Source organism: Dendrobates tinctorius, unplaced genomic scaffold (assembly GCF_039654945.1).
Source record: "Dendrobates tinctorius isolate UK_male_01 unplaced genomic scaffold, ASM3965494v1 ptg000138l, whole genome shotgun sequence".
Classification (NCBI taxonomy): domain Eukaryota; kingdom Metazoa; phylum Chordata; class Amphibia; order Anura; family Dendrobatidae; genus Dendrobates; species Dendrobates tinctorius.
Genome location: NW_027361806.1, coordinates 16,863,033 through 16,886,186, shown reverse-complemented (window position 1 = coordinate 16,886,186; position 23,154 = coordinate 16,863,033). Strand labels below are relative to the sequence as shown.

Genomic DNA, 23,154 nt, shown 5'->3' with positions numbered 1-23,154 from the left:
CTGCTCATCCTCTTCTCCATGAGCGACGCTGTGCTGAGAAAGCAGTCCCATGTATTTAGGGTCATTGGGGGGGGGGGGGGGGTCACATCTTTCATAATGTGATGGTGAATTCTAGTGTTATGCTTTGACTTTGTAAAATAGGAATCCATTTTTAAACAATGCTATTGGAATTTTCTTCCATGGGAAAAATGTATATACTGCAGCTGCATCCCCCTCCTCTCCACCCCTTCCTTCCCTCTGTTTTTTTTTCTTTCATTATTGAGGTAGAGGTGCAGACAGACCCTTTACACGAAGGTGCTTTGATATAACATACAGTACATTTATACATTATTGTACTTCTAACAGCAGCAATATTATAACTATGGGTTTGCTTTCTTACAGGTCTACATTTGGAGGGAGTAGTATGTCAAGATCTAGCCAAGAGACAGAATCTATTTCAGAGGATATAGAAGATCCAAGTTTCAAACGTGATGTTGGGCTCAGCTTACCTGGTATTGTTTCAGGGGGTCTGTCAAGTAAAATTAGATGTTTGTACTTAAGGGGGGTTTATTATTCTCCTCCAAGATAACCCCCAGTGGGGTTTGATAGCTGCTTTCCCTTTTCATCTGTTTTCATCTTCATAGAAATTAATGGAGGTTTTACACATAGCAGTAGGGCGAAATGGGATGGTGGTCATATTGTACCATTAAGCCCCCTCCAGTCAATGTCTAATACTGTATGAGTACATTTCTATTCCAAAGATTTCCACTTAAAGCAAGATGGAGTACAAGAACCGCCAAGGGAAGAGGACCTAGATAAACCAATCAATATATACCTGACAGAGACGGGCACAATATGGCTGCTCGACATGCCGGCAGCTGTGATCTCCAGCGATGACCCTCAAGCAGAATCTATCAAGTATGACCACATTGAAGAAACTATAATGTTGCAACATGACAACTTATCTCATCAAATTATGTCTGATAGTTGAACATAACATTGCATTCATTTTCCATGAAGCTTACGGAGTCAGACGTATGCAGATCTATGCAAGAACAGAGCCGGAAATGATCGCTACGTCGAGAGGATGATGCAAACTATTAATGGGGCACCGAAGAGTAAAGAGGTTCAGTGTGAACCGATTCTCCTGGAGGATGCCGGTAAGGTTTTATTAGAATATGCTCAATCATTAATTTAAGATAATTTTTAGATTTATATTTCCTGTGCAGGGCTGAGACTAGAGGGTACACAGCTATGTGGTTCTGCACCCGTTGCAACCTCCGAACTACACTGAGTGTTATGCTCACCAGGTGAGGTGGATCCTCTAAGCCTTAGGTCCGGGTGGGTGGATACACAGACCCCAGGCGTTGATGCAGTGAGGACTTGGCACACAGGTATTTTAGGAGCAGCATGATGGATGAAGTGGAACCCACCAAGGATGAAAGCAAAATTAATACGCACAGATAGCTGAGCACTCCCAAGCATAGTACTAGAGTCTCAATCCCAAAACACAGATGTGTGTCTAAATGGGCCTTAAATAGGTCTAGTGCAATGTTTCCCAAACTCCAGTCCTCACAGCCCAAAACCTGATGTGGAGCAGAGGACAGCTGACCCAGGTGAAGGAAACAGAGCCCGAGATACACGGGACAGGTGTCTAAGGCCGGGGTCACACTAACCGACGCAAAATACGGTCAGTATTTTACATGCGTAATACGGATGAATGGCCCCTAAACAGTGCTCCGTATGTCATCCGTAATCAAGGTGTGGTCACGTATTTTGCGCATGTAAGCATCCGTATGTAATCCGTATAGCGAGATTTTCTCGCAGGCTTGCAAAATGGACATATAATGGAGCCCAATGACAGGGTTTCTAACAGAAACCAAAGAATAGATATAGACACATAGAATGCATATATATATATACTGTGTGTGTATATATATATATATATATATATATATAATGTATTCTATGTGTCTATATCTATTCTTTCTTTCTTTATTAAACCTGTCAGTGTGAGTTTACTGTATCGTGCACTGAATTGCCGGCTTTGCTAAAAGACACCGGGTGCGTATTTCTCGCAAGTCACATGTGTGGTCCGTGTGTAATCCGTATTTTTTGCGCACCCATAGACTTACATTGGCGTATTACGGCCGTAGTACGCTGACAATCGCAGCATGCTGCGATTGGCACCGAGCGTAGAATACAGATGAGAAATATACGGCTGGTGCGAGGGACCCCATAGAGAATCATTGGTCCGTGACTAATGCGTGCTTTTAGCACCTCTCACTCGCCCGTATTCCTCGCCAGTGTGACCCCGGCCTAACACTGAGCCTCTTGGTAGACACAGGGATCGAAAGGGTCTGTCCATAAGCTTCACCAAAGGGAGGTCGTCTACCCCTGACCTTAGCGGTGGCTTTATGGTCCAGAGGGATTAAGGCTACTTTCACACATCAGGTTTTCGGCGTCAGGCGCGATCCGGCGTCGTGCCGGATCCGGCAAATGTTTTGTAAAACCTGATGTGCCGGATCCGGTTTTCTGCCGGATCCGTCTTGTTCTTGACAGACAAAACCGGATCCGTCTCATCCGGTTCATCCGTTTTTCTATCCGTTTTTCGACGGATTACGCCGGATCTGGTTTTTAAAATTGACCCTTGTGGCCTTCCGAACGGGATTGGCTACTGGAAAACTATATATAGCATGTTCCTACAGCCCTTCTTTGACAGGTTGTAGTGGGCAGAGCTACTGAGCATGCTCAGACCAAAAAAAACGGATCCGGCTTTCGCCGGATCAGGCGCATTGCGGCGCTCATAGGCTTTCATTGTGTGAAAAAGCCGGACGCGCCGGATCCGGCGTGTCCGGCTTTTTCGCCGGAGACAAAAAACGTTACAGTAGCCGTTTTTTCCAGACGCCGGATCGCGACACATTGCCGGATCCGGCGAAAACCGGATGAAACGCATGGCCATCCGGTGCGATCCGGCGCAAATGCAAGTCAATGGGGGGGAAACCGGATCCGGCATTGCATTTCGCCGGATCCGGTTTCTGTCAAAAGCGCCGGATCGCGCCTGACGGCGAAAACCTGATGTGTGAAAGAGGCCTAAGAGAGATTTGTTGGGGGCCTTCTCCTGTTGGATAGGTCCTGCAAAAGACTGTATATTTGTGCACTTTTATGAGTCTCAGATAAATGACCCCTCAATGTCCCCTTATGATTGGAAATCGGAAGGATTCCTCATGTGTTGTCTGTTTTTGTTTCATCTGTGTAGGTATCATGGCTTCAGTTTGGGACTTGTATGATTCATATAACTCTGAGGAGACCCCACCGGTGGTAATGCCCGTCGTAGAGACCACCAGTAGATCAGAGAGTGTTGCCAGCAGCAGGTCCACCACAAGCAGGAAAACAACATCGGTAGCCTCAATGGACGGAGGAGGTAACTATATGGAATTGCAGTATAAGGCCTTATATGCAACACCTATGGGATCTATGGTCGGCTTCTTTCTTCGGGATCCAGCTCCCAATATTTAGAGAATAGCTAATTTTGCTATGTGAAATGCATAGAACTTTGTGTTTCACTTTTATCAATTTATGGCACCTGCTACACGTATGGCGGATATGTGATAGCTAGCAGCTCATAGAGGGGCTCTCCCAAGTGGTGGACCTCCAATTCTGACATCTGTAGGGTTCAATGGAGCATGTAGACGGCAGTCATCCTGAAGAAGTTTTTAAGGCCATGTGCATATAGACGGTCAAAAAGCAACAACCTTTTTAGGGCAAAACACTTCAGGAAGAGTTACATTTTAAGGGTTTTTTGGAGGGGAGTTTTTCTTTTCCAGAAGCATTTTGTAAGATTATTTATTTTTTTAAACTTTTTTTTTTTTTTCCTAGCCTTCTGATTGGACAGCACCTCGTTTGGAGCGTTTCCATCAGGAGCCACTTAGTGACATGCACTTAAAATAGTTTTACAATAGAAAAGAATAAGAGTTTTTTAGGCTTTTTTTCAATTTTTTTTTTTTACGTTTTCTGCAGCACCAAAGAACTCATTGAAAATCTGTGTGTGCACACAACACAAGGGGATGTGCACATGACGTCTTTTTCAGAGGGATTCTGCCACGGATGCCATGTAAAAAATCACAAACATTAAAAGGAATAAACATATATAGAAATGCGTTGCTGTGTACACGTTCATGGTTTTGAACATCTTTTATCCACTCCAGGGTTTCTGAAACCACCAAGCAATTTAAGGAAGTGTTGTCTACTCTCAGAAGACGCTCTGTTCTTTACAATACATGTCAATAGAAAAGCTCAGAAGACGACCGGATGATTTTTGGAACATTTTGCCATCTTTTTTTCTTAAAAAAAAAGCTAGTGGTGTCTTCATTATTCAATGGAGTGAAGAAAACGACCACAAAACTTCAGTAAAAAAACTGCAAAACCCTAAAAAAAAGCCTGCTGGCAGCCCAGACCGTCAAATTAATATTTAGGAATTGACATCTCAGGGGAAAAAAAAAATATCCAGAGGGTCTTGACTGAAAAACTTGTTGGGTTCACTTGAGTTTAAAAGACGTTGTGTGCACAGTGGACTAACAGATTGATTCAGTGGCTTCTATGTCATGCACACTTTTTTTTAGGGGAAATGTCGCATCACATCCCTTTATGTCTCTTAGGCTATATGCCCATGTAGCGTTTTATTCCGGACATAAAAACCGGACTCCTTCCCAGAAATTGCGCGTTTTTTCCGATTTTACCGCAATTTTCGCGTGCGATATTCAAGCACTTTCCAAGCGATTTGAAGCATCGCTTGGAAAGTGATTGACAGGTTGGTCACACTCGTCAAACATAGCGTTTGACAAGTGTGACCAGGTTTTTACTATTGAGGCCGCCTATGCGGCATCAATAGTAAAAAATAGAATGTTAAAATGCTAAAAAAAATTTAAAAAATCGGGGTATATTTACCTTCCGACGTCCCGTGCTGCCATCCCGGCCTCAGCGTTCCCAGTAATGCCTTGCGAGACCTGTGACGTTGGTCTCACGTTGCTATAGCGATCTCGCGAGACCACGTCATCACAGGACCTTGCTGCAAGGCATTACTGGGAACGCTGAGGCCCGGGAATGCAGCGCGGGACGTCGGAAGGTAAATATGCCCCGATTTTTTTATTTTTTATTATTTTTTTTTTACAGGGGTATGGTACCCAGGGCCTGGAGGACAGTCTCCTCTCCTCCACACCGTGGGTACCAACCGCACATGAGACGCTTAACTTCCCGCATGGTGGGCATAGCCACATGCGGGAAGTCAGCGATTCTCATGCATTCCTATGGGTGCGGAATCGCAGCAATTCTTTGCGATTCCGCACAAAAGAATGACCATGCTGCGATTTTTTTCCGCGATGCGATTCCACCAAGGAAAAAAGCGCAGCATTAGCACAGCATGTGCGGAATGCCATAGGAATGCATGGGGGGCGTTCTGTACACGATTTTTAAACGTTTTCGCGCCGAAAATCGCGGCAAAAACACTTAAAAATCGCTACGTGGGCACACAGCCTTAGAGTTGAGCGAATTTGTTCGGAATTGGTTCCGAATACGATCGGCAGCGAATATTGGATTTGCAATATTAGTCGAGCACAGCCGAGCGTCATTAGTCAATGGGAGTAGAAGTTAGAGTGATCAATGAGTAGAACAGGCTGCCACGAGAAGTGGCGAGTTCTCCTTCAATGGAAGTCTTCAAACAGAGGCTGGACAGACATCTGACTGGGATGATTTAGTGAATCCTGCTTTGAGCAGGGGGTTGGACCAGAAGGCCCAGGAGGTCCCTTCCAACTCTACGATTTTATGAAGTTACCGAATTTGTCATGAACCGATCATCAAACATACATTCGGCAGGAATAGGGAACCAATACGGCAAATTCATATTCGGCGACCGAATCCGAACAAATTCGCTCAACTCTATTCTTGATGTCAGCGGATCTGTGTTCCATCTACTTTTACTCTTGTCATTTCAGACTTCTTCTCCAGTACAGGCACCGATCTGGACCGATTATCAGTGATACCTGTTCCGTATGAATCCGTGTCAGCTGGGAAAGAAATTCTACAATCAGAGAAGTTCCAGCAAGACCTTTTCATCATGGAGAGGGTTGTGGTAGAAAACATATTCCAGGGGAAGCTTGCGGCCTATCGACAGCTGCCCGTTCTTATAGGTGAGCTCTTATAATTTTGACCAGCGTTTTTATGACCTGTCAGTTCTAGCACCGGGGCCTGGAGCTCCGCTTTACAAACCATTCGGGCGTGCTTTAAATAATGATTACATGTTATTATTTAAGCCGCTGTCATCATCGATAGGATCAAGCTAGAAATAAATAGGGGACACTGAGAAAAGTGCAAGTTTCCCACTACTTTCCTGGTGTCCATCCCTTTGCAGTTGATAGGCGGCTGCAATCCGCTGATCTGTAAGGTACGCGCACACGGGTGGCGTCAGCTGCATAAATTCCTTAGAGGAAAATTTGCAGCCAAACATGGCTCTCACTTTAACCTTTGCTTTACGAAGAGTGAAATCTGCATTATAAGATGACTTGCTGAAGATTTCAAATCTGCAGCCAAAGTCAATTTATGCTGCAGATTTTATCTACAGCACTTTGATAAGGCTTCATGAAAACTATCCAGAAAATACTCTGCATGCACTACCTCTGTGCAGAAATCTAAAGAAAAATATCTCATACCTGTAAAATCCTCCATCTCCTGCACAGCCGTTCCGACGTCGCCAGTGGATTTCCACTGCCGCAGCAGTAAAATATCACACATCCATGTGACCGCTGCAGACAGTCAGTGTTCTCGTGACTGTTCTTGTGAAGGGTTTTGCTGTGATTATTTGTTACAGCAGGGTCAGACGGCCGTATAACTTGTGCGAGAATCGCATCGTAAACCTCGTCCTGGCTGTCGGCTCTCCTGACCTGAGCTTGACAGCTGCATAGTAATCCATCATGCTGTCTTGCTCAGGTCAGTAGAGGTGCCAGTCCAGTCTGTGCAGTGCTATGCGAGTTATACGGCCGTCTGACCCTGCCCTTAGGCAAAGATTCTTCAAACTTCACTTTGTCACATTTCTACCACTTATCCTTCTGAAATCACTTACTGTACAGATCCAGAAGCTGCTGACGATACAGAAGTCATACCCAACGTCACGTCCCCCAGTTTAGATAGATTGTGGTCTTTTGTTTGTGAGGTGACTAAAGGACACAACGTGAGCAGCACTTCATGGAACAAGAAAAACTCAGTAAGTATGACGAGACCTTCAAGGAGAGTGAATTCTGATCAATCCTGCCTCAGCTTCTACAATTAATGGGGCGCTTTCCTCTCTTAGGATCTTCTAGCCGTCGGCTACGGACAGTTTGGCTTTAAGGAACAGAAGGGAGGATTGGCGTGTTGCTGGTCACTGAAGAATACAACAGTAAGAAAGAATGTTTGGGGAAAGAATTAGGGTTAAATCTCAAATTGGTTGCCTCGTAATAGGTTAAATTTGTGTATGCTAATCTCTCCCACTGTCCAGCTTCTTTCCTTAGTCCAGGATCACACATGCGAGAAATTCGGACGAGTCTCGCATCTTAATACCCGGCACTGCCGCTGGCACTCAGGAGCGGAGCGTGCAGCTGCATGTATTTCTATGCAGCCGCACGCTCCGCATGTGTGCTCCCGGCCTTAGGCTACACGACATCATCAGTGGTCCTTGAACATGACGCAAAAAATCCAAGTGTTGTATGTTGGTGTCAGACCACGAGTCGCACACATCATACCACTCGCTTGTGACCTACAATTTAGCTATAGCAACAATGGTACAGACACCTGCTTTTGGCGTGAGGCTGTGTGCACACGCTGCAGATTTTTCCGTGTGGATCCGCAGGTAAAACCGCAGATAAAGTGACCTGCGGTTTTTCTGCGGATTGGCCAGCGCTTTTCCCCTGCGGTTTGACACCCGGACAATGGAATAGGTGTCAAACCGCAGCGGAATCCGTAGAAAGAATTGACATGCTGCGGATTTCAAACCGCAGCTTTTCCGCATGGAAAATTCCACAGCATGTGCACTGCAGATTTGAAAACCCATAGGATAACATTATAGTGCACACTGCCTGCGGAACTGCTGCGGATCCGCAGCAGAATCTGCAGCGTGTGCACATACCCTGATACTGCCACATGTGGGTGTAATGTTATTAAATGTGCATTAATGATGCTTTTGGGTTTTATTTTTTTTTTTTCAGTGGCCAGAGAGGATTTACAAGTGTGAAAGTGGAGTGACAGCGCTGGACTTCTCTGCATTGTCTCCCAACCTTCTGGCAGTCGGGATGTATAATGGCACAGTAGCAATATTTAACGTGCAAAGCAAGGAAAATGTCCCGGTGCTAGACAGCAGGTATGTGTGGAACAATAGCAGCTACGAACACGAAGCGTGTGACACCGTGTGATACAAATCGTGTCCCCAGTATAATCCTTCTTATATTTTAACATTAAAGATGTCTTTCATTTTAAGCAGACAGTTCTCACCCTCCCTGGATCTATCGCTGGCTTTCTTCCGCCGCACTGATCTCTGTGTATTGACTGCAGCAGTGAAATCACAGCTTCACACATCACCACTGCAGCCAATCACTGTAGATGGCACCAGCTGCTGAGCACAATGATTGGCTGCAGCACTCATTTGCGCCAGAGTCGTTATGTCACGGCTGCAGCCAACACACCAAAGCAGTGGAGGAGAGCCCAGCATTGGACCTGGGGAGGGTGAGTACCTGCTCTGTGTTTTATGTTATATATGTAAGAGCATTTGGTCATTTTTTTATAAAGTGGAAAACCCCTTTAATGGGAACTTCACATGACGTTGTTTGCAGCTTCATTATTTCCTCTGGGGAGACAACGTTGGGCAATCTTATTCCCTAGATGACAGTAACTTAAAGGGATATTGCCATCTCCATGATCCTATCCCAATACATAGTAGGTGTAATAATGATAATAATATTAGCAAATATCTCCAATTAGAAATGTAGTATAGTTCCTCTGATTCGCTATGTAGCTTACCACTATACACGGCATTGCAGTAGCTTAGATATCAGTAGTTATAACTACTTGTACAGTGACAGTTAATTAATTGTTAGTGGTTGTAACTATGGATACCTAAGCTACTGCAATGCCCTGCACAGAGGGTAAGCGACATAGCAAATCAGAAGAACTATACTACATTTCTAATTGGAGATATTTGCTAATATTATTATCATCATTACACCTACTACATATTGGAGTAGGATCTTGGAGATGGGAATACCCTTTTTATATTCAGGATTTTTATACATACAGAGTTTCTGACTTTAACGGTCCCACCCTACCTCACTGAGAGATTTTAGACCAGCAGAAAATCCACGGCTCAGGTTCAATTAGATTCCATGATCAGGAATAAGTAAAATCTATTCTTATGTTTTGTTAGTGACAACCTCCACAAGCACACGTGTCCAGTCTGGCAGGTGAAGTGGATCGAACAAGACAGCGGCCTGGGGGATGATAAAGGGGAGATTCTGGTGTCCATTTGTGCCGATGGCAGAATAACAAGGTGGCATATCAGGAAAGGACTGGACTGTAGTGGTGAGTAGTAAAGGTTGTGAGACATGAAGGCAACAAACATGAAGGATGGGCTGTCGTACCTGCCCAAACCAATGCTGAGCACCATCATGATCCAAATCCACAGTGTAAGGAAGGGGTCACACTGGCGAGGAATATGGCCGAGTGAGAGGCGCTAAAAGCACGCATTAGACACGGACCAATGATTCTCTATGGGGTCCCTTGCACCAGCCGTATATTTCTCATCCGTATTCTACGCTCCGTGCCAATCGCAGCATGCTGGGACTGTCAGTGTACTACGGCCGTAGTACGCCAATGCAAGTCTATGGGTGCGCCAAAAATATGGATTACACACGGACCACACGTGTGACTTGCGAGAAATACGCACCCAGTGTCTTTTAGCAAAGCCGACAATTCAGTGCACGATACAGTAAACTCATACTGACAGGTTTAATAAAGAAAAGAAAGATTAGATATATACACATAGAATACATATATATATATATATATATATATATATAATCTCTATCTATGCATTCTATGTGTCTATATCTAATCTTTGGTTTCTGTTAGAAACCCTGTCATAGGGCTCCATTATATGTCCATTTTGCAAGCCTGCGAGAAAATCTCGCCATACGGATGCTGACATGCGCAAAATACGCGACCACACCTTGCTTGCGGATGACCTACGGAGCACTGTTTAGGGGTCATTCATCCGTATTTCGCCTGTAAACTACGGACCGTATTTTGCGCAGGTTAGTGTGACCCCGGCCTTACAAATACTATCACTCATCAGTATTGGGGTGTAGCATTCTATTCATAAGATTTTGCAGGTGTCTACAGAGGCGCACATATCCACAGGAAAGACCGCCTAAAACATTAGTGACGTGTCCTACTGGTTGACTGATTTTACTGAACTATTTTATTGAACTAATTAAGCTATACAGGTTATATATGGTATATGGAACTAATGAACCAAACATTATAAATATATTAGTTTTCTTGTAGTGTTTGTAAGCTACATCCTGTATTATACCCCCGAGCTGCATTCACTATTCTGCTGGTGCAATCACTGTGTACATACATTACATTACTGATCCTGAGTTACATCCTGTATTATACTCCAGAGCTGCACTCACTATTCTGCTGGTGCAGTCACTGTGTACATACATTACATTACTGATCCTGAGTTACATCCTGTATTATACTCCAGAGCTGCACTCACTATTCTGCTGGTGTAGTCACTGTGTACATACATTACTGATCCTGAGTTACATCCTGTATTATACTCCAGAGCTGCACTCACTATTCTGCTGGTGTAGTCACTGTGTACATACATTACATTACTGATCCCGAGTTACATCCTGTATTATACTCCAGAGCTGCACTCACTATTCTGCTGGTGCAATCACTGTGTACATACATTACATTACTGATCCTGAGTTACATCCTGTATTATACCCCAGAGCTGCATTCACTATTCTGCTGGTGCAGTCACTGTATGTACATACATTACATTACTGATCCTGAGTTACATCCTGTATTATACTCCAGAGCTGCACTCACTATTCTGCTGGTGTAGTCACTGTGTACATACATTACATTACTGATCCTGAGTTACATCCTGTATTATACTCCAGAGCTGCACTCACTATTCTGCTGGTGTAGTCACTGTGTACATACATTACATTACTGATCCTGAGTTACATCCTGTATTATACTCCAGAGCTGCACTCACTATTCTGCTGGTGCAGTCACTGTGTACATACATTACATTACTGATCCTGAGTTACATCCTGTATTATACCCCAGAGCTGCACTCACTATTCTGCTGGTGCAGTCACTGTGTACATACATTACATTACTGATCCTGAGTTACATCCTGTATTATACTCCAGAGCTGCACTCACTATTCTGCTGGTGTAGTCACTGTGTACATACATTACATTACTGATCCTGAGTTACATCCTGTATTATACTCCAGAGCTGCACTCACTATTCTGCTGGTGTAGTCACTGTGTACATACATTACATTACTGATCCTGAGTTACATCCTGTATTATACCCCAGAGCTGCACTCACTATTCTGCTGGTGCAGTCACTGTGTACATACATTACATTACTGATCCTGAGTTACATCCTGTATTATACTCCAGAGCTGCACTCACTATTCTGCTGGTGTAGTCACTGTGTACATACATTACATTACTGATCCTGAGTTACATCCTGTATTATACTCCAGAGCTGCACTCACTATTCTGCTGGTGCAATCACTGTGTACATACATTACATTACTGATCCTGAGTTACATCCTGTATTATACCCCAGAGCTGCACTCACTATTCTGCTGGTGCAGTCATTGTGTACATACATTACTGATCCTGAGTTACATCCTGTATTATACTCCAGAGCTGCACTCACTATTCTGCTGGTGCAGTCACTGTGTACATACATTACATTACTGATCCTGAGTTACATCCTGTATTATACTCCAGAGCTGCACTCACTATTCTGCTGGTGCAGTCACTATACATGGAGGGAGTGGAAATTCAAAATGTCTGATCCTTCTTTCTTCCACCATCACTTATCAGGGAGTCAGGAGGCCCCCCATACACTAGATTGTTTATCCTGATATCATCAGGGTTGGCCAACCTCGCTCTACTATGTATGTACGGCTTGAGTTTCTCACCTGTTACCCCTGTCGTTATAGTGTAGTGATTTAGGTGTTGTGTGATGTGTTTTTCATTCAGTTCAGTTTGTCTTTACGGCAGATCTAATGAGGTTAAAGCGCACAGGAAGAGACAGATTGAAGAAGTCAACCGGAGAAAAAGAAAAGAAAGAAGCTTTTATCTCCCGGCAGGCTCCCGGGATGTGCTTCGACTTTCTTCCCACGGTAACAGCCTGTTCAATATATATATGCATTTATCCAGCAATGTCCTTGTAAAGCAACTATGACACTTCAAACAATTGATAACAACAAATCGGACTAGTACAAGTAGCTAGCCGGAAGAAGACAACCATATATAAAGATTAGAAGATTAGAATTTTATTATCAATACATAAAACCAAAATAGAAAGATAGAACAGCAAAAAATAGTAACAGAGTGCCCACTATGTGGAACCCAGTACTATCCAATAAGAATATGGTTATTACGGTCACCTATACAAGTGGATAGACTGGGCGTCCCCCCCTCACCCGACGCGCGTTTCGCCCTAAATTTCTTCCGGAGAAGCTTAGGGCAAAACACGGGTCAGGGTGAGCGGGATGCCTGATCTATCCACTCTATTGTATTCTGTGGTCTATAGGCTTTAACGTAATATGGTTTATATTTTTTTTTCCCTGCCATTTTATTAACTCTTATCATGGGACTCAACTATGGTGTGGTTTAAGGTGCAGACTTGTTATGGGATGATTTAGGCACCCTTCCTTTGATCCACTATAACCTTTGTCCCCATTTGCCCTACGCTATTTCCTTAGCCGCATACAGTTTCTATAACTTGTACTTGTTATGTACCAGACGTTTTTTTTTTATAGGTTAATCTTCATTTCTTAGATATTTCATTGGATAAGTGACTTTTCTACTATACTTACCAACCATTGTCTGTGCACTTCGTATTTTACCCTGTTACCATGGTCTTGTATAGGTGACTCTAATAACCATATTCTTGTTGGATAGTGCTGGGTTCCCCCTTAATGGGCACTCTGTTACTATTTTTGGTGCTTTTTTTATCTTTCTACTTTGGTTTTATGTATTGATAATAAAATTCTATCTTTATATTTGCTTCTCTTCTTCTGGCTAGCTACTTGTACTAGTCAGATTTGTTGTTGTCCTAAATATATGTGAACATGCATGTACAAAAAATAATACATTTATTATAAATTCCATCAATATTTGGCGATTGCTCTGTGCCTTCATCACTTCTTCTAGGTAACTTGCTCTTCAGCACAGATTTTGAAATTTTTGTGTTAGCCCTTAATTTTTATTTTTTTTCCAGGACTCTAACATCTATCTTGCTGGGACAGAAGAAGGACACATACACAAGTGCTCCTGTTCATACAATGAGCAGTTCCTGGATACGTACCGAGCACATAAGGTAAGAAGGATGGCAGATGACCTAAGGATGAAGGAGGATTGGCGCTTCCAAACCCTTGGATTTATTATTTAGCTGCGCAGGGTCAACATATAAGGGGCTGGAGAGAAATTGATAATATGGGTTCAGCACAAAGGGTCTTGGCTCATGTTCTAGATAGGAGTCCGCTGATCCAGGGCCTGGAAGCAGGATGCTTTAAGAAGGTTGGATTGGTCTACCCTACCTGTTTACTGATTCATAAGATGTGGGAGGAAATTAAGAAGATTAGGGGGTGGAATATCTAACTGACTTTTCTCCAATATGGCAAAATTACAATCTACCGGAGTTTGTTAAAATGGGGGACTTTAAAATTTGTAAGGGTTTCGGAATATGTTACACTGGCCAGGTACAAGATGGGCAGGAGTTGTTATCTTTTGATAAACTACAGGAGGTTTATGGGCTGTCGGAGATCTGTAGGTTCCAGTATAGGCAATTTCACCACGCTTACAGGACCCAGAGTAAAACTGTTAATATGAAGGTTCAGGCGGATATTCTGGTAAATTATGTTTGTGCAAAAGGGGAACGAGAGGTGTTGTTTCCGGTATATATAGAGACCTACTGTTTGCCTTCCTACAAAAGTATCCAATTAAAGCAAAAGAGAAATGGGAGAATGAGGTAGGGGACATAGAGGAAGATAAATGGGAAACAATAATGGAATATATACCTAAGCTATCACTGAGCGAACCGGCCAGACTCTCAGATGTATGTGCTCCATAGAGTGTACAGGACTCCGGATAGGCTATACAAGGCCGGGTTGAGACAGACATCCGAATGCCAGAGGTGTCGGACCGAAGGGGCTGGGATTGTTCACATGCTATGGAAATGCCCAAAGCTAAGTTCGTTCTGGGTGGAAGTGACGGCCGTAATTGAAAGGGCATATAATTGTAGAATGGAAAGGGACCCTCTGATATGTATTTTGGGATATGTAGAGGAGATCGAGGTATCGAATTGCCATAAACTAGCAATAGCTAGATTGTTGTATATTGCGAGAAAATTAATCGCCAGATGTTGGATAAGTGAAGACCCACCATCAATGCGGGAGTTTTATAGGCAGTCTGATTTATATTATGGGCATATACATATTAGTCCTTAAAACCCAGGACCAACTATGGGTACATTCTGCAAGGATAAATGAACACTAAATGCCACTAGAAGGAATAAACAAATGGCACAAGGAATGTAGAGTACAAAATATAAACAATTTTATTCATATTGGAATTCATATATCATACAATCACATATAGATGCCTCAAATTATCAAAAAGCCGCTGGATACATAGACAGAATAAATCACTACATTATTAAAAATAAACCTATAATGGTGCTACACTATGGCATATAGTACCCGCATAACTGTAAGTGAGACCGCTATAGACCAGATTATAATAAGTGCCCCAACTGACACATTACTCCTAAATTTAGTACCTGGACCTAAAGAAGCAGATCGCATTCCTAGCAATTCAGGGCAAGCCATAACAGCTGCTACCAAATGTAGAATTAGTAATACCTGTATATTATATGTCCACGCTATCACCGCGATCTACCCCGACGCGCGTTTCGCCTCTTCTTCTTCTGGGGGCAGTTATGCGGGTACTATATGCCATAGTGTATCACCATTATTGGTTTATTTTTAATAATGTAGTGATTTATTCTGTCTATGTATCCAGCGGCTTTTTGATAATTTGAGGCATCTATATGTGATTGTATGATATATGAATAAAATTGTTTATATTTTGTACTCTACATTCCTTGTGCCATTTGTTTATTCCTTCTAGTGGCATTTAGTGTTCATTTGATTATATTATGGGTATAGAAAAGAGTATATACGAGAAAAGGAAAAGGGCTGGTACCTTTAATACAATATGGAATCCCTGGGCGGAGAGATGCTGATCTCAGGAGATCTATGCTGCATTATTGTGTACTGTTACTTAAATGGTTGTATATGTGCTTTATAGAGGGAAAGGGGGTGAGGGAAAGGAATGGGGAATATATTGAAAATTTTATAGCTTTTCTACTGTTGACAGACTGAATATGTTTGTTGTTTCGTATGTTGTTATGCAATAAAAATTTATCTGATTTAAAGAAGAAGGATGGCAGATGCCGATCTCCGGTCCCTTGGATAAGTTGCAATTCTGCTTTTGTATTTGTATCTATAGTAGCTTTTCCACACTCCTTCTGATATTTTCTATGTTTACTTTACTGGCAAACATGGAGTAACAACCAATATGGAGGCCATTGCAGCTCACCGTACAGATGTCACCTGTCTTTCTCAACTTTTGATGCATTTAGAGGTACAGATTTCAGCCTGTAAATGCACCATGAACAAGTGTTGATTGACAACACAGGTCGTTTGCATCTCGTTTGCCAGCGTGTCTATACACAGGCAGTGATGGGGACAGAACGATCACTAATACGCTTGTTCTGTCCGCTCGCAGATCCATCCTATCGGCCTATGTTTACACTGGGCGATTTGCTGCCAATAGCAATGATTTTCTTGGTGGCATAGTGAAAACGCAAATTTTCCCGTTCATCATGTGATTTCCTGCATGTTTACACCAGCGGATAATCAAGAAAAACGTTCATTAGATCAACAATTATCTACTCGTATAAACGCACCATAAAGAGGAAAAGAATGAGGTTCAGTGAACAGGAGCACACTGTAATTCCTAGGAGTCTCCATAGCAAGTAGCAGCTATAACCGTACACTATAAATCCTCTCTGGACAATCCGACCTATGCAAAAATTGTCCGTCATTATACGCCATATGTAGAAGTAGCAAAAGAAAACATACATAAGAAGCACTCAGATAAGTATAATGTGGAAAAGGCGAGGAGCCAAACACTTAGGCCGGAGTCACACTACCATATAATACGGCCGAGTGCTGTGCGGTAAAACAGTGTTACTCTATGGGGCCGCTCACATCTGCCATTATTTTCTCACGCCAAATCGTCATGAAAGAACAATTGCAGCATGCTACGATTTGCACTGAGTCTCGGCTCACTCGCACCCATATAAGTCTGTGTGTGCGAGTGACACAACGCACATCACCCGGGCATCACTACAGTATATCACAATAGCATGACACTCGGCTCCCGCTCACAGCACAGCAGGAGGGTCATTAGCATATCGCATCTGATGCCATACGCTAGTGTAACTCCGGCCTTAGGGTACTGTTACACTTAGCGATGCACCAACGATCCCGACAACGATATGAATCCCTGGTACATCGCTAAGTGGTCGCTAGTGAGCTGCCACACAGGCAGATCTCACCAGCAACATCGCTGGGGACGGGGGTCGCTACTTACCTGTCAGACAAGGCGATCCTGACGTCCTGCCGCCCGCGTCCACGCGTCGTTCGTCGGCACCATAGGAAGCCCAGCAGGAAGCGCCCGACGAGAGATGATCCAGGACGTTCTCGCGCGACCAGCGATAATCAGCGGGGGAGCGGTCGGAGGTAAGTATCAGACATAGCGATATCGCTGCTACGTCACAAAATCAGTGACGTTACAGCGATATTGCTAGCGATATCGCTATGTGTAACAGGGGCTTTAGATGGTAACTCTCAGGGACATGAAGGGGTTAAACACCATGTGCCCCTCACCCTTCCTGAGAACCTCCAGTAATGTAATCAGCAGCTCCACCTCAGTATCATGGGCTTCTAGGAATAAAAGTAACGAGTGCAGTTTTTCAATTTTATGCAACATTTAAAAAAAAGCTTTTTTTTAGCTTGTTTTTACAATTTTTTTTTTTTTTAACACCAAAACTTGAAAATCCTCTAAAAAGTGAAAATACTCCAAATTACAATCTCCTCCAGAAACCTTACGCCAAGGGAAGGGGACACGGGAGGAGAGGAGCAAGATGCTGCAAACAAATGTGATGTCTGATAAAAGTCACATTTGTTGAATCATATGGACAAGGAAGGTTGTTGGGAAGGGAGGGGGGGGCAGGGTGCAAATACTAAAGGAGCAAGTAATTCTATTGTACCGACTGTGATGTAGACGTGTTGGTTTTCCTGCAAAATATACATCGAAAAAGCGTCTGATTTTTAACTTCTTGACAGCAGTAGAGAATTGAGGGGGTGTTCTAATTTCCTGTCCATATATTGCAAATACAGCCCATTAATTCTAATGGGTAGCTTAGTTGAAATGCTTTACTTCACCAGCGGAGGTGCTGCAGGGAAACAAAACACTTATTAGGGCCCGGTTCATCAAGGTGTTTTTGCCATAATTCTAAGACGCCTCGAAATGTCACAACATTTTTGAAGTTGCATAAAATTTTAGCGACTTATGAATTTTTTCACCAATCGTGGCCAACTTCGCCAAAGTTGGTGGAGCTGGGATGGGGCCATAGCGAAGCCCAGGCAGAAAATTCATCAAAGGTTATGCCACCAAGTGTAGCAAATTGCACCAGACATGCACTCCAGACCCTAAGCTGGAGTAACGTTTCTGTCGGAGGCGCACGGCAGTTGTAAGATGCTACTAATTCATTAAAGGGGCGCGCACCCTCCATCGCTCCCTCCAATAAGAACAGAGAAAGAAACACATGAATCTGTTTCTCCAGCAGATTACAACTGATCTCAGCGATATAGCCTCACTCTCTGTGATCAGCTTTATTTTCAGGGATCTTAACTAAAAGGGATAGTAAAAAAGACAAATAATTGACCCCTTAAGGCTAGGAGACAAGTGGAATGGTTTCTATTAAATCTCAGTGCAGCTGTTTTATCAAAATATCACGGTTGATTTCTCCGATACAATTATGGGAAAAGCCGAGCCGTGTTCCTGGATAATCTGATTTTCTTCATCTTAATAAAGTACATTTAATAGGTTTCCTGGCGCTGAAGAAGATGATTTAATTTAAAAATGACTTTCTTGAAGCCGAGAGCTGCTGGTGATTCACCTCCTGGGCCTGCGTGACGTACGTCTGCATATGTGATGAGTAATATAACCATGTCTGTGGGCATGTGAGACCCTCTGTGTCTATAGGAAGCGGTGGAAGTAGAGACGTGGACTGGCGTCAGCTCTACGTATTTAGAGATTTACAGAGTCAACACCCTGAACTGAAAAAAAATACATGCATCATTAATTATTAGGCTGAGGCCAGGCTTGAAATACATGCAGCTGAACGCTCCGATCCGAGTGCCGGCAGCAGTGCCGGGTATTGACGTGCGAGACTCGCCCAAGTTTCTCGCAAGTCTGACCCCAGCCTTAAAGGGTTGTTACCGTTAGAAATCCATTTTTTAGCCTACCACAAGTGGTATCTTCCTGCTAAGATCCAAGATTACACATCAGCTGTAACCAGCAACAAGTGTCCATTTACCCTGCAGCGCCTCCGCAGGGGAAATTAAGTACTGCATTGGTGCCTATTTAAATCTATAGGCTGTACCTATAATTCACGATTGGGTCGGGTCCTCCGGAGCAAGAAATGCTTTTCTTAATTACATTCATTTTATTAAATTTAAAGGGAATGAACACAAAGTAATGAATTTAGCGTTTTCTTCCTTCTGGTTGTGTTACATTCTCTTGTTGTCATATTGCAGGGTCCGGTGTATAAGCTGGCATGGTCTCCATTCTGCCCAGACGTCTTCCTGAGTTGTTCGGCCGACTGGTGCATCCACTTATGGCGTCAGGATATCTTACAGCCCATCCTAACGTTTTCTGCCACAACCAACGCCGTCCATGACATCATGTGGTCTCCGAGTTCCCCGCTAGTATTCGGGGCAGTGAATGAGAATCGGGTGGAAATCTGGGATTTAAGTGTTAGCATGTAAGTAACCATAGAAATCGCCTTCCTAATATGCATCCTGTTTAAAGGGCACCTGTCAGTCATGCTTCCCAAACAGCAGGCTCCATGATTACCGCCAGGTATGTTTTAGGCTGTGTGCCCACGTAAGCGTTTAAGCGTCTTTGAAGCGCATGTCCCGGTCAAAACGCTTCAAAAACGCATAAAAGAAGCATCCCGTTCATTTAAATGAATTCCGCACTTTTTGTGCACATTGATGTTTTTTTCCGCTCAAAAAAACGCTTAGCAGCCAAAAACGCAGCATGCTCATTAATTTTGCGGAAAAGTCCGTGTTTTTGCTATTTTCTATGAGTCAGAAAACGTGCGGAAAAAAAACGCATCAAAAACGTGCAGTTTTCAAGCAAAAAACGCGCGGAAAACGCGCAAAAAACACACGTTTTCTGGGAAGATGTCCGGTTTTGAAGCAGAAATTTTCTGCATACGTGGGCACATAGCATTACTCTGAAAGGCTTCAGTGTTTGTAGAGCCGACCGGGGGCTATAGGGAGAGATGAGACTAGTCTGACGGTGCCCCCAGGAGCCAACCGGGGGCTATAGGGAGAGATGAGACTAGTCTGACGGTGCCCCCAGGAGCCAACCGGGGGGCTATAGGGAGAGATGAGATTAGTCTGACGGTGCCCCCAGGAGCCAACCGGGGGCTATAGGGAGAGATGAGACTAGTCTGACGGTGCCCCCAGGAGCCAACCGGGGGGCTATAGGGAGAGATGAGACTAGTCTGACGGTGCCCCCAGGAGCCAACCGGGGGCTATAGGGAGAGATGAGACTAGTCTGACGGTGCCCCCAGGAGCCAACCGGGGGCTATAGGGAGAGATGAGACCAGCTTCTACAGGTGATTGACAAATCTCTCCAATGTGTGTACATACATAGGGAGAGACCTGTCAATCATCTGGAGCGGTGCAGCTCTGCAGCATTTCAGAGAAGAATAAATCTGACTGCAGTCGGGCACCCACAGGCTGAATCATGCTGCTTGCAGTTTGGCCAACATGAATCGACTGACAGGTTCCCTGTAAGTTCCTGGCTATTTTCACAATTTCTGCTATCTGAAGGGCTCATTTAGGCATCCGATTTTCTCCTACAAGTGCTATCTATGGCTCAGTGGTTAGCACTGTTGCTTTACAATGCTGGGATCCTAGGTTCAAATCCCACCAAGGACATGATCTTCAATGAGTTTGTGTGTTTTTTCCCCCGGTCTCCTCCCACACTCTAAAGACTGATATGGAATTTAGGTTGTGAGCCCCAATGGGGACAGCAATGGTAATGTCTGTAAAGCACTGCAGAATATGATGGTGATATACAAGAAACGCATAAAAAATTATAATCCGTATTTTTAATGGCTAGCGCTCATACCTATGATAGTCTATGGGGCCATTCACAACGTGAGGTCCGTAGAAAATCGCAGAGACATGTCCGATTTTGATCCGAAGATCAGATTACAGTCTTCAGTGGGTCAGTGGAAAAATTGGACCCCACTCGGATGAAATCTGAGTGAGGTCTGATTCTCACAGACTGTCAGAATGGAGAAGTTGGAGAAACTTTTTTTTTTTCTCCACATACAAGAAAAACTCAACACACCCTGACCACACTCTGATAAAACTCTGGTCAAAATAATCGGAACGTTTTATCTTATGTCTAAAAATTGGACATGTGAATGAGCCTTTAATGAAAGCGTTCTGGTTTATAGGCGGAAACCATTGCAGATGTAAAAATGATGCTAACCAGACTAATAGCAAGCTAGGAGGACAGGAAAGAGATGCGTGGAGTTAGGCCGGGATCACACATGCGAGAAACTCGTACGAGTCTCACATCTTCATACCCAGCACTGCCGCCGGCGCTCGGGAGCGGAGCGTGCGGCTACATGTATTTCTATGCGGCCGCACGCTCCGCTCCCGAGTGCCGGGTATTAAGATGCGAGACTCGTCCGAGTTTCTCGCATGTGTGATCCCGGCCTTAGATGTGATGTGAGGAGTATTGGTTCTGCACGTGTTTTCCATCATTGAATGCAATAAAATAATGTTCCAAACTACGGACAGATAGCAGAGATCCTGAAACTGCTGAGGAGGCGAATCACAATAGAAATTAGACAGGAAACCCATCCTATTTTTCTCTCACAGCTTAGATCCGATCATCGTGAGCTCCGCTAACCCGGGAGTGAAGCTTACAACTCTGTTATTTGCTAAGAATACAGATTGTGTCCTGATAGGAGACAGCGATGGACAAGTTAGCGTGTACACCCTGAGGAACGTGTCCAGCGGAGAAGCGTCACAGGTGGGTCATGTGTCTGCTGGTCTATATTGGTGGATTTCAGCCTGAACTGCTCCTGCATGTACTATATACCTCATTACAAATCCCTTGTGGACTCACTTCAGCTCTGAGAAATCTTCACCAATTTATCCAAGTCTGAGTCTATTGTAGAATTGCAGAACTGCTGCGACATTCAGGCTGGATTGATATGATGAGGCCATGTTGCATTGATGCTGTGATTTTTCAAAAGGGGCAACAGAATTGCAGCAAAATGACAACACAACGTAATAAAACGGGGTTTTACAAAGCTAAATGCAAATTGAGCAAAAAAAGTCATTGCAGATTAAGGAGATGCCTCAATCTTTAAATGCACGTTATTCTGCGAATGTTCTACAAACCTCATCCATGGTTTCCCCCCAGATCAAAGAATAAATTCCACATGTGGCATTTGAAGATTTTGCAGCAAGCTTGTGCAGGAGGAGGTGGAATGAAATGCTGCGTAATAATGCAGAACTAAAATATGATGTTCAGGGTTTCTGGAAAGCTGGATGACACTGTAACCGCAGAAATCAATGGTTGCTGACTGATACACTGTAACGCTTCCGAGGCTTCTGCTCATTGTATCATCAGTTGGAGGATAAACCAACATTTTAGCTTTTCCTGCAGACTACTTGTCTAAACAGGAGCGAGAGCTCGTAAATTCCTCACGCGTTGAACCCTTTACACGAAAGTGCACATTTTATTGTTTATAGGACACATAAAATTACTCGCTTTCTGCAAAAAAAAAGCCCCTTTTCCCGAGTGACTCACTCTTTCTAAGTGCAGTTTTATGATGGCGGTCTGGATTTATGACTAAGGCCCTTATGCTATTAATCGGTATACGTCTTATAGCTGTGGCCCATGTTGCTGTAACCCGGACACGTCTTCTCTTACAGGTGAATGCTTTATGTGAACTCATTGAAGCAACTCTGGCAAGTCAGCTGTGAAGTGTTAGCAGGAACCGGCTCCAAACAGAACCGCTGACGTCATGGACCCCGAGCAATAAATATGTACAATGTGGCCCGACTGTGGTGTCTGATTATGGATGAGTATTTACAGATGTTATCACCTGTATGTTAGATAGCGGGGGGTCCATTCTCTACAGTCATCACTTATTCTGTTAACACGGAAAAGCCCCTAGAAGACAAATGATGATTGTTTTCACTCACTGACAGCAAGCAGCGATCTTGAAATCAGAGTATATGTAGTTGTACTGGGTGACTAAAACCCCCTTTACATTTAGCTATGCACCAGCGATCCTGACCACGATATGACCCGGTCAGGATCGCTGGTGCATCGCTAAGTGGTCGCTAGTGAGCTGCCACACAGGCAGATCTCACCAGCGACGTAGCGGTCGTTACTTACCTGTCAGACGCGGCGATGAAGACGT

General features: G+C 43.8%; 2 protein-coding genes across 8 annotated transcripts in view; one reads left to right on the top strand and one right to left on the bottom strand.

Moving 5' to 3' along the window:
• Window positions 1-8,623, bottom strand: part of MIER1 (MIER1 transcriptional regulator) — a 90,544-nt gene extending 81,921 nt beyond the window's left edge. For 2 of the 4 annotated variants that reach the window (XM_073544729.1, XM_073544730.1), the window contains exon 1: window positions 8,497-8,623. In XM_073544729.1, coding sequence (XP_073400830.1) covers window positions 8,497-8,580 — 84 coding nt within the window. In that variant the 5' untranslated portion in view covers window positions 8,581-8,623. Of the gene's footprint in view, window positions 1-7,250; window positions 7,272-8,496 lie in introns of those variants that run through there. The other 2 variants (XM_073544732.1, XM_073544735.1) reach the window with 2 other exon arrangements.
• On the top strand, window positions 514-22,784 carry DNAI4 (dynein axonemal intermediate chain 4). Of its 4 annotated transcripts, XM_073544725.1 has the most exons (13): window positions 514-897; window positions 1,000-1,139; window positions 3,239-3,403; window positions 5,970-6,164; window positions 7,101-7,234; window positions 7,322-7,408; window positions 8,214-8,365; window positions 9,425-9,579; window positions 12,327-12,448; window positions 13,552-13,650; window positions 19,223-19,449; window positions 21,596-21,749; window positions 22,661-22,784. In XM_073544725.1, the coding sequence occupies exons 1-13, from the start codon at window positions 848-850 to the stop codon at window positions 22,709-22,711; spliced, it is 1,731 nt and encodes a 576-aa protein (XP_073400826.1). In that variant the 5' UTR covers window positions 514-847; the 3' UTR covers window positions 22,712-22,784. The 4 variants fall into 4 exon arrangements, with proteins under 4 accessions (XP_073400826.1, XP_073400829.1, XP_073400827.1 ...); XM_073544728.1 differs by lacking the exons at window positions 514-897; window positions 1,000-1,139 and adding an exon at window positions 1,224-1,289; XM_073544726.1 differs by lacking the exons at window positions 514-897; window positions 1,000-1,139 and adding an exon at window positions 1,227-1,373.
• The last annotated feature ends 370 nt before the right edge of the window (window positions 22,785-23,154 follow it).

Bases quoted from the DNA above. Each gene is read 5' to 3' on its own strand.
- DNAI4 (XM_073544725.1), top strand. From the start codon at position 848: ATGCCGGCAGCTGTGATCTCCAGCGATGACCCTCAAGCAGAATCTATC. The intron at 1,140-3,238 runs GTAAGGTTTTAT...TCATCTGTGTAG, and splicing joins GATTCTCCTGGAGGATGCCG to GTATCATGGCTTCAGTTTGG. The intron at 7,235-7,321 runs GTAAGTATGACG...TTCCTCTCTTAG, and splicing joins CATGGAACAAGAAAAACTCA to GATCTTCTAGCCGTCGGCTA.